The 8,924-nt window shown below is 48.1% G+C and overlaps 1 protein-coding gene across 2 annotated transcripts in view; it reads right to left on the reverse strand.

Annotated features, from left to right (window-relative positions):
• The window catches only part of Tead4 (TEA domain transcription factor 4), a 58,554-nt gene extending 52,228 nt beyond the window's left edge, over positions 1-6,326 (reverse strand). For both annotated transcript variants that reach the window (XM_023708386.1, XM_004648147.3), the window contains exon 1: positions 6,138-6,326. In XM_023708386.1, coding sequence (XP_023564154.1) covers positions 6,138-6,225 — 88 coding nt within the window. In that variant the 5' untranslated portion in view covers positions 6,226-6,326. The remainder of the gene's footprint in view (positions 1-6,137) is intronic.
• Between the last annotated feature and the right edge of the window lie 2,598 nt (positions 6,327-8,924).

Here is an 8,924-nt window from a genome sequence, read left to right on the forward strand (position 1 = left end):
AAGGTCCTGGGTTCAATCCCCAGTGCCAGAGGCCGGGGGGGGGGGGGGGGGGTCAACAACCTTAGAATAACAACAAGCCTAAGTGAGAATATGGAGTGATAAAATCCACTTGGAGTTTTTGTGGTAATGTAAAATGGTGTTTTGGGGAAACAGTGATAGTTTCTTTTTTTTTTTTTTTTGGCCGAACCAGGAATTGAACTCAGACCCTTGTGCTTGCCAGGGAAGCGCTTATTCCACTGAGCCATCTCCCCAGCCCCGATAGTTTCTTAAAATATTAAACATACAGGTATACATCATGTAATCCAGCAACCCTAGGTATTTATGCAGGAGAAATAAAATCTTCACACAAAATCTGTACATAAATAAACATGATAGCAGCTTTATTCAAAAGTTGACAGAGGCTAGAAACAGCTCCAATGACTTTCAATCACTGATGAGCAAATACACTGGTGGTCAGCAGGACATCTGTATATGGTAAGGGAACAGTATTCAGCAAAGAAAAGACTTGCCAACATATGTTAGCTTGTCTGGCAAGCACAAGGGCCTGAGTTCAATCCCTAGTTCCACCAAAAAAAGCAAAAACAAAAACAAAAAAAAAAGTAACCATTTCAGTGATGCCCAAAGGCATTATGTCAAAGAACCCAAAAAGCTCCTTGATTGTATGATTCCATCTATATGGATTTTTTTCTGTTTTGTTTTGGGGTTTTTGTTGTTTTTCAGATAAAGTCTCATTATATAGTCCAGAATGGCCTTGAGCTTGGTACATGACATTCTTAAAAAAGCAAAATTACAGGAATTTAGATTTTTTTAAAAAAATATATATTTAGTACAGAGGTCTACAGGGTCTTATTACACAGATTGGACTCATTAGTGATCCTCCTGTTTTCAGCCTCCCAAAGGCTGGGATTACAGGTTTACAGGCACATGCCACCACACCCAGTCTCAGTTTCCCCTCAGAGCACCCTGGGGGTGGGGCAGACTCTGCACACCAGGGACCTCCCCACAGCCAGGAATTGAGATTGATATTCCCAGGAGATGAGGATGGGCATGGGGTGAAGAAAGGACTGCAAATGAAATTTGGGGTCTTCAACTGTTCTGTACTTGCTGGTGAATATATCACTGTATATTTGTGAAATGAATACCAGAGAATCTCTTTTGCTATATGTAAATTTGAAATAAATTTAAAATAGGGGGGCCTGCCCTTAGTTCAGTCCTTTCCGTGCCTGCTTAAGTAAAGGCAGTCAGGAGCAGGATACAGAGGTTTAATCCCCAGCTAGCCCTGCCCTTCAGGCAGCCTGAGCCACCAAAACAAATAAATAAATAAAATAAAATAAATCCTTGCTGCGAGTGTAACTCAATGGTAAAGCACTTGAACGGCATTCACGCGGATCCAGATTCAAACTCCAGCACCACAAAAAAGAAAAAGTCCTTCTCAGTCTGCCCAAAGGGTGCAGCTCTAAAGCACCTCGCCCACCTCCTCTCCTGCGCACACGGCCCTTGAGCCAGTCTTGGCGTCTGCGCGGACGTCTGGCCTTCTCACAGCCTGTGGCCCTGACCCCACACATCCACAGCAACTCTCATGTCCCCATCCTCAGAGCCAGCTCGAACGCCTCCTCTACGGATCCCCAAGCCCTCTGGGCCCCCGCAGAACAGGTCACCCTCTGCTGGGCACCCATGGCACGCACTGTTTGTGCCTCCTAACCTGCCCTTCTTTCATCCCCCGGGCTGTCAGCATTAGCAGTTCAGTCTATCTCCCCACCAACACCAAGCTCCTAAAATAAAGGCCGGGCCTCCCACCTGTACCTGCCCAGTACTGGGCACACAGTGGGTGCCCTATGACTGCTAGGGGCTGGCGAAGGCCTCAGGCCAGAAGAAGGCCAGTACTGCTGGGACTGGCAGTGTCCTGGGAGGAACAGAAAGCCACCAACAAAGCTCTAATGAGCAGGGCAGCTACTGCCTAAACTCCAGGGCTCAAGTAACTTGAGCTCCTATTCCAACACGAGGTCACACGGCTGACGATGGAGCATTTGTGAGGGTGCTGTGCTTCTGGTGTGCCTACCACCACAGCTTCAAGCCCCATGACAGATGCTCAGGACATACATCTAGAGGGACTGCAGCTGTCCTGTCACTAGGCAGGTCCTCTTCTGCAATAACTGATTGTCTCCATCTGATCAGAGACATTTTCACAAAGCACAATTACCTCTCCTGACCACCAGTCACTTCACAGAGCCACTCACAGTGCAAGTAGGAATTTCCAAGCATATCACAACCTTGCCCAATTATTGCAACTTGTCTAAGTGTTTGGGGTTTTTTTGGAGGGGGTGTCTTTTTTGTTTCTTTGTTGGTTTTTGTTTGTTCATGTTTTGGGGGGGTTTTATTTGTTTGTTTTGTTTTGTTTTGTTTTGGGGGGGGATGGTGGAACCAGGGATTGATCTCAGACCCTTGTGCTTAGCCAGGCAAGCACTTATTCTACTGAGCCATCTCCCCGGCCTCTTTTTTGGCTTTTGAGACAGTCTAGCTTTAAGTCCATGCTGGCCTCAAACTTGCTGCAGTTCTCCTGCCTCAGCCTCGTGAGTGTTGTGGCTACAGACTTGTGCCAACATGACTGGCTCACTTTGTCTAGTTTGTAAGGATCATTTATTGGACAAGCACAGAAGCACTTAGTAGATGTGCTATGGTTTATATGGAGATGTCCGCCCAGAACGTGGGGTTCTGGGAGGTGACTAGTTTATGTGGGTTTATAGTTGGCTGGCTGTTAGGGGACTGGCCAGAAGAGGCCCACCCAGGAGGAGGAGGGGCTTGCTTTCTCTCCCCAGCTCCACCCTGGCACTCTGCTTTTTCCTTCACCAGCCCTCAAACAGCTCTCAAGCAGCCCTCCTCCAAGCCAACTACAGACGAAACCATGAAGCAAAATAAACCTCTCCTCCCTTAAGTTGTAGGTGCCAGGCAAAAGTGACTAAGGTGAGGTGCCAGGCAGAGAACCAAGCATTTCATAAATATTAACCCATTTAACCTTCACATCAACTGTGGAACTGGTTCCACCAACACCATCCTCATTTTGTAGAAGGGAAAGTTGAGACATGGAGCAGCTGAAGGTTAGCCCAGACTCCCGCAGCTCCTGAGACAGGGACTCAACCCCAGCAAACGCTGAGAAAGCCAACTGCTCCGAGTACCTGCCCGCCCCACCTGTCCACACTGATGTGCTGCTAGGTGTACAATGCCCAGGAGATTGCCTGCACTGTCTAGGAAAGCTTATAAACTGTGTTAAAATCTTAATATGACAGCAGGTTAAGTAAATTATTTTATTACAATTTATTTCACCAGGTTTTTTTTTTTTTTAAACTTTTTTCCAATTGTTTCTTCAGCTTTTGTTTTTATTAATACATATCTGCACTATAGAATGAACACACTCCTCCTGGGGCATTGGTGTTTTGGACGGTTTGCTTATTTACTTACTTTGCTATAGCTGGAGAGGGAAGCCCTGGCCTTGTACATGCTAGGTGAGCACTTTACCACTGCCTTCCCCACAATTTTTATGTGGGGGCTTGCTTGGGACTGGACCCAGAGGCACCCTCCCCCCATGGAGCTACATCCTCAGCCCTGCTTTATTTCTTACTTTTGAGATGGTCTCATTAAAAATGCCCAGGCTGGCCTCAAACTTTCCATCCTCCTGCCTCAGTTTCCCAAGTACCTGGAAATATATGCCACCACACCTTAAATGTTTTGTTTTTTTTTTTTAATTTTTAATGATGGGCCTGGTAATCCTAGCACTCAGAAGATGGAAACAAGAGGATCACTACAAGTTTAATAGCTGAAGCAGACAGGGTCTCTCTGTGAAGTTCAGGATGGCCTTGAGCTAACTACATAGTCCAGTCTGACCTTGAACTTAAGGCAATCCTGCCTCAGCCTCCAGAGTGCTGGGATCAAAGACATGCACCACCCTGCCTGGCATAAATTTATAAATGCAGCTCCTAGATAATTTAAATCTATCTAGGAAGCTGGGGAGATAACTCAGTGGTCTAAGCACCTGCCTGTCAAGCACAAGGACCTGAGTTTGATTCCCTTGTAGGCATGCCGGGCCAGCCCCAGAACCCCTGGCGCGTGTGCCAGCCACCAAAACCAGGCATGCTCTCCTCTCCCTGCTTGGGCATGAACCTCTCTCCCTGTCTTACCTTCAGCTTGGAAGCCAGTTTAGTTTCACCTCCCTCCAGCAGGAATCCCAGAACACAAGGCGGGAAAAATATCTCAACCATCATCCAGTACAGTTTCATATGCAAACACATAGAGAAACCCAGCACCCCAGAACCAGTCCAGCAGAGGCCTGAGAGCCTGTAATAGAGCCCCAAACAAGCGCCACATTGTTCCACAATTTCTTTGCAGTTTTATACAATGAAGTAACTTCAGACCACTGGGCTTAACCTGTTATTGCTGAAAAGAGGGCTCACCTTCTAGAAATGATAATGGGCAGTTCTAATCCCTTATGAACGCTCTGGTAAAGATACTTGCCAGAGCTGGATATGGTGCAGCACACGTAATCCCAGCACTCTGGGAGGCTGAGGCAGGAGGATCACCCAATTCAAGCCCAGCCTGGGTAATTCAATGACTTCACTAAGATCCCATCTCAAAATAAAAAATAAAAAGGGCAGAGATATAGCTCAGTGAAAGACTCGTTCAATCCCCAGTAGAGCTGGGAGCTGGGGGAGGACACAACCATGGAATAACAAGCACAATTCTCCTGTTTTCTTTGCAAATGCTGGGGATGAACCCAAGGCACTGCCCATGCAAAGCAAGTGCTCCACCACTCAGCTACATCCAACAAGCTCTATTCTTAATAGCACAGGATGTCCCTCCCTCTGAAAACCAGATGTGGCTCTCAGTGTGGCCAGAGTGTCACAGAGCTTAAGGCTTTCCTTGACAAGACGTCACCCCCACACTGGTTTGTGCCCGAGTACTGTTCCTGTGTACTATCTTGTTTTCTTCATGATTTTTTTTCTTTTCCAAATATCTATAATGATTTTGTACTGATTTCAAGAATTAACAGAAATATTTTAGTTTATCGGTCTGCTCACTAAGCACTGCAGTCATCTGAGATGATTTAGAATTCTGGTTCCACTGAACTCCCTACCCACCGCACAGGCAGAAAGCGACGTAAGAGATCCCCTATGTGTGACCCTAGAAATTCCCTAGGTGCCACCAGCTCCTTAGCAGTACCTAGGGTGGCTGTTCCAACAGCTAACCATCCAACTTATAGCTGTGCCATCAGACCACCTTTCTCCTATTCCCAAGAAAATCACAAGATTAAAAATCCTTCCCAGGGGGCGGGGAGATGGCTCAGTAGAATAAACACTTACCTGGCAAGCACAAAGGCCTGAGTTCAATCCCCAGTTCCACCAAAAAAAAAATCCTTCCCAAAGAACTGATAGAGTCCTTGCCTGGCACTCGCAAGGCCCCAGGTTCAGTCCTCAGCACTGCAAAAGCATCTTACTTTTTTCATTGCTGAGATAAAACACCTAACACCTACAGTTAGAAGAGGAAAAGTCTGAGTCTGGGTGTAGTGGCATGTGCCTATAATCCCAGGGTTTTGGAAGCTGAAAGCAGGAGGATCACTGAGTTCAAGCTGCATAGTGAGACCCTGTAGAGCCTGTACTAAATACATTTTTAAAAAAAAGAGAGGAAAGGTTTAGTTAGCTCACAGTTTGTAGAGGTTTCAGACCATAATTGGCTGGCTCTGGGGCAAGGTGGCACATGGTAGAGGGGCAACAGTTCATGGCAGGACAAGACATCAAAAACAGCAGGAAAGGAGAGACAAGCCTTCTCCTATCTGGTATATTGTATCCGTCTACCACGATCAGGGCAGGGGCTGGGGGAGACAGCTCAGTGGAATAAGTGCTTGCCTGGCAAGTGCAGAGGCCTGAGTTCAATCCCGGTTCTGCCAAAAAAAAAAAAAAAAAAAAAGGATCGGGGCAGTGCCAATCCCTTCAGTAGCTTGATCCAGCAATCACCTACCCTTAATCCCAGAACTGCATTATGAATCAATTACGCACTCTAGATTCAGCCAACTCAAAAACCCTATGACCACATGTGGCTTTGGAGGGACATCTAGACACAAATTGTAACAAAAAAGGAAAAGAAAATACCTGCTGAATATTCTTCCATCCAAATTGACTTTGTTTGTGGAGGCTCGGTAGAGCGAATCCATGTCGGCTTCATTTTCAAGGTCTCCATGGATTTTTTTGGTTCAACAGTCTGGCCAACCTGGTATGGTGGCACATGCCTGTAATCTCAGCATGCAGGAGGCTGATGGAGGAGGATCACCATGACCAGCCTGAGCTCAAAGCCAGCCTGAAGTACAAAGTGAGACCTTGTCACAAAACAAAGCAAAGCAAAATGAAACAAACCACACCAAAACCTCTGACCCACAGTGCAATACACTCCTTGGGGATGTAGCTCAGTGGCACAGTACTGCCCTAGCATGAGTGGAGCCCCCAAGCGGATCCTCAACCCGGAAATAGAAAAATCTGACCCAGGATTAGCAAGGGAACAAAAGAAGCTCAGTGTGCCACTTTCCGTCCCTTTGAGAAATCCATCAGAGTGAGTGTCGTGGCACATGCCTGTAATCCCAGAACTCAGGAAGCTGAGGCAGTAGGATCACCATGAGTTTGAGGCGAGCCTGGGCTACAAAGTGAGTTCAAGGCCAGCCTGACCTGCATAGTGAAACCCTATCTCAAAAAGGGAAAAAAGATAAAAGAGAGAAAAAGAAAATCCATGGGGCACCTGCCAGGTCCCCACAGGGGCTCCATGTCTGCTCCTTGGGACTTTTCTCAGGACCCAACCTGAACTCAAGCAGAGAAGCCCACGTAAACTGCCACCTCTCAAGCACAGCACTATATGCATCGGATGCTCCCTTACAGAGGGCAGTGAGGTAAAGTCCCCTGCTTGGGAATGTCGCAGCCCCTGCTTATCCAGCTCAGACTGCCCAAGAAACACACTCCTGTTGCTCAGCTGCTCTAGCCTGGGCTTTCCTACACAGACCTCTGCCCAACAACATCGCTTCCACATCAACCATTACTCAGGCTCAGCGCCAAGATGGAGCACAGCCAGGAAGAAACAACACTGGCCTTTTAGCTTGGCCAGAGCTGTTCACGAAGCTATCTCGGGGCCTTGGAGAGTCAGAGACTGCACAGAGCTGGTATGGCTGAGCTTGGCAGGAGAGGCTGGCAGACACCACTAGATGTTTGCTAGAAGGACACATAGCAGAAACCTCCGCCAAATAAAAGGCCCTCAGAGCTCAGGTTTCACTACAAGTCCCCTGCCCCCTTGGGAGGAGGGTCTCACCCTAAAGACCAACCCCTGTGCCCTGTGCACTGCCCCCTGCACTCAACCGGATATGCAATCCCATCCCCCAAGAGAGTCACCCCTGCCTCAGCACAGCTCCCATTTCCGGCCCTGGTGACTCCTCTGAAGTCTATTGTTCCCGTGCAGTTTGGGTTGCAGGAAGTGAGTCCCCACCCTTGGGGGCTGCCTGCCTGCTAAACTCCCTCCCAGGGGAGCCCAGCCCAGCCCAGCCAGCTACCTCTCCAGGAGGATGTCTGTATCCAGGCCCAGAGGCAGTAGGCACAGACTTTAGCCTGGGATCCTAGTGGGGAATTTTCCAAAGATCCAGTCCCTACCAGGGGCAGTCACATAGGTTTGACCAGAATCTCTCCAACATCCAGATGGGAAAACCAAAAGCAAGGGGAAAACTGTCCTTTCAGAAGCAGTCAGTGCTGGAGATATAGCTCAATGGCATAAGTGCCTGCCTGACAAGCTCAAGATCCCAAGTTCAATTCCCAGCACTGCAACAAAACAAAACAAACCTGCAAATCAGAAGCTGTCAAGGCAACATTTGAACCAGAATACAGGAGCTGGTGGCTCTTTGCTCCCAGCTACAAGGTCCTGCCCTACCATGCCATGCCCTGCCCTGCCCTGCCCTGCCCAACCCCCACCTCTACCTGGGCCCCCAGGGCCTGAGAGGGGAGGGGTACCAAGAGCAGCTGTTTCAGCTCCAATTTCAGAGCTTTAAAGGGAGCTAACCTCTGCCAACACAAGGTCATGGGGGCAAGGAAGACAGGCAAGGTAAAGCCACCCTCACAAGCCCAAGTCTCCAACTGCCACCAGGCCTGCTTCAGTAACAAGAAAAGCAAGGCTCACAGCCAGGAACCAATTGTCCTCTACTTCTCCATGGAAGAAGAAGCCACAAGTTTAAGACAGTCACCAGCAAGACTCCAGAAGGGAAGCCAAGAGAATGAGACATTTGCATCCCAGATCCAAAAAGATAAGGAGGGCTGTGAGTGTGGCACAGGGACGGACCCTGCCTGTGCTTAAGGTGAGCCTGGCCCTGGGTTCAATCTCTGGCATCACAGAACAAAAGATAGTAGTAGTAGTAGTAGTAGTAGTAGTAGTAGTAGTAGTAGTAGTAGTGGAAAATCACAAGTTGGAGACCAGGCTGAACAAACTGTTGACTTAATGAGGCCCTATCTCAAAATAAAAAAATCCAAAAGGGCTAGGATTGTAGCTCACTGTGAAGGCCTTGGTTCAACCCTAGTAACACCACCATCAAAATGAAAACAAAGCTCCACCTGGCAATGGTAAAATAACACACAAAGGGCCTGTGAGATAGCTCAGCAGTCTAAAGCACCTGCTTAGGAAAGCTTAAGCAAAGAATATGGATCTGGCACCATATGCTGCAGTGGGCTGAGTTGGCCACAAAAAGGGGGGGGGCACTGGGGAGATGGTTCAGTGGAATAAGCACCTCCCTGGCAAGCTCAAGGGCCTGAGTTCAATCCCTGGTTCTGAAAAAAAAAAAAAAAAAAGAAGTTGGAGGAGACCCACGGTGTGCAGCAGAGTGTGTGGGGCAGCTCGTGGCCCCTTGCAGCCTGGCAGTC

This window comes from Octodon degus, unplaced genomic scaffold, assembly GCF_000260255.1.
Source record: "Octodon degus isolate 3935 unplaced genomic scaffold, OctDeg1.0 scaffold00355, whole genome shotgun sequence".
NCBI classification, from domain to species: Eukaryota; Metazoa; Chordata; class Mammalia; order Rodentia; family Octodontidae; genus Octodon; species Octodon degus.